This window comes from Bidens hawaiensis, unplaced genomic scaffold (assembly GCF_021521415.1).
Source record: "Bidens hawaiensis isolate Kalapana, Puna unplaced genomic scaffold, B.hawaiensis_p1.1 tig00013397_1, whole genome shotgun sequence".
In the NCBI taxonomy this organism is placed as follows: domain Eukaryota; kingdom Viridiplantae; phylum Streptophyta; class Magnoliopsida; order Asterales; family Asteraceae; genus Bidens; species Bidens hawaiensis.
The window spans coordinates 91,531-93,810 of record NW_027492135.1 but is presented as its reverse complement, the minus strand read 5'-3'; the positions used below and the strand labels follow the sequence as shown (position 1 = coordinate 93,810).

General features: G+C 36.4%; 1 protein-coding gene across 1 annotated transcript; it reads right to left on the bottom strand.

Moving 5' to 3' along the window:
* Positions 1-517: 517 nt before the first annotated feature.
* Positions 518-1,930, bottom strand: LOC143543976 (dehydrin COR410-like). Its single transcript, XM_077036169.1, has 2 exons — positions 1,570-1,930; positions 518-1,119 (listed from the first exon to the last, which is right to left on the bottom strand). The coding sequence occupies exons 1-2, from the start codon at positions 1,852-1,854 to the stop codon at positions 703-705; spliced, it is 702 nt and encodes a 233-aa protein (XP_076892284.1). The 5' UTR covers positions 1,855-1,930; the 3' UTR covers positions 518-702.
* Between the last annotated feature and the right edge of the window lie 350 nt (positions 1,931-2,280).

The window sequence follows — 2,280 nt, the reverse complement described above, 5'->3', positions numbered from 1 at the left end:
TTAGATAAAAAATTGGGTTCCATACAATATATATAAACTAACAAACTACTATATAATATCACGAGAGAGATTGATAAACTAATGGAAACGAGTGTCGCGTTGAAAATTGTCGATACCGCAACATTCCGCAGGTTTCCTACTAGTAATATTAAAGTGGCATCATGGCGTCGATCGTAGTCGTTATGCACAAAGATTAGGAGATTACAAGATTTATTTTTAATTATTCGTAAAGTGCTAATCAAAAAGATATATTATCTTATGCAATAATCGCTTTAATTATATTATCTCGTTGCATCAAGTCGAGATAAACTTTATTTTCGAATCAATTATATTAATTTATTTATAAGAATATTACATTTTATGGAAAATTAAGTTTAATCATTACTCTACATTTTCTGAACAAATTAACATAATAAGAAAATAAAATAATTTTCACACTCAGATATTTATAAATAGAAAAGTTCAATAAAATATTAAGGGTTTTTAAACAAAATACATTCTATACAAATAAAAAGGTATAGACTTATAACCCAAATCCAAAAAACACCACACTAGAAGTTTCAAACTGCAAACAAGAAACATGAAAGAACACTTATTCAAAAAGACATAAAAGCATGACCACATCACAAGGCCCACCACACTAGTAATAGAAATCAAACCAAGCCACCTCACAAACCATTTTGCTTTTGCTTTTGAATCATATCAATCACACTCCTTTACTTTCCCTTTTTCTTTCTCCTCTTCACTCTTGGAATGATACCCTGGGATTTTTTCCTTAATCTTCTCAAAAATACCCTTCTTCTCCTTATCATCATGCTCCACCGCAGCCGGCGGTGGTGGTGGAGGAGCAGCAACATGCTCCTCCTCTTTCTTATGTCCGCCAGGTAGTTTCTCCTTAATCTTTTCAATAAACCCCTTTTTCTCCTCAGGGGCAGGAGTAGGGGCCGGGGCTGCTACTTCTTCGTATTTCTCAACAGGGACACAAGTGTCGGTCTCAAGCTTTTCAATTTTTGCCTCTTCCTTCTCTTCTTTATGATCTTCGATTTTTTCCTTGACCTTATCCTTTAATGATTTCTTTTTCTTCTTCTTCTCTCCGTTCTCGTCCTCCTCATCACTAGACTGTATAAAATTCCAAATCAAAAAACATGTTCAGTTACCTTTAATCCAAATTAATAGACTATGATCTATAACCGATACAATCAGCTGATCCAAAAATTAACAAACTTTTGTCTAGTACCAACTAGAAAAAGACCAAAAAATTTCGGATAAACTTCATATATATCATAAACAATATAGTTACTTAGGGTTTTATATCACTAAAAAATATCAATGATGTTAACTAGTACTGATACAATCAAATAAATCTATTTTAGTGATCAAATAGTCTATGTAACCAATGACACGAGTTGTATTATATGCATGGATGCTTGTGCGCATTTGATCATGTATATACGTTAAACAGATTTTTTTAAAGACAAATTTCTTTTAATTCTCAGGACTCATATATATACGTTAAACAGATGTTTATTAACCAAGGACATATTCGTTAAACAGATCATAAGAACTTACACTGCTAGAACTGCTATCAGATCGGTGAAGTTTGGCTAGCAAGCTTTCTTTCTTCTCCTCGGCTTTTGGTTCGGGTTCAGTCACCTGAACTTTCTGTTCAAATTCGGACGAGATCACAGCTTCTTCACACTTGTTCTCTTCCTCCTTCTTCTTGCCAATGAAATCAAACAACCCACGATCCGATTGCTCTACGGTCTCAGGCTCCACCTTCACATCGGTGATCTTAGTTGTTTCGCATGGCTCTTCGGTTTTTGGGGCATCATGGTAAACAGCTTCGTTAGACATGATCAAAGCAAAATCAAGAACAAAAACTGAGAATAATAACTTATGTAAGGAAATGAAATGTTTGTTTGATTAAATTAGAGAGATTTGTTTGTGTGAGTGAACAAGGTGTGAGGGGTTTGTATTTATAGCAGCATGGGACACGTAATTGACGCGATTAAGATAATAAGACTGGGTGTGGGGCTTCAACGGGGGCGCTAGAGCCCCTCCGCTCGCGCGCCCAGGCGCTAACACCACACCACCAGGCGCTAGCGGGGGCGCTAACGGGGCGCTAACGCGAAAAACAATGCAGGCGTGAGCCGGTTAGCGGGAGAAGAGAGAGGGCTGCACGGGATTTGAGGGTCTTTTGACCGTTGGGAGCCGAAAAAAGCCAAAAAAAAATTTATTTTTCCTATATAATTATACCCCATTTCACCCATTTTTATACCA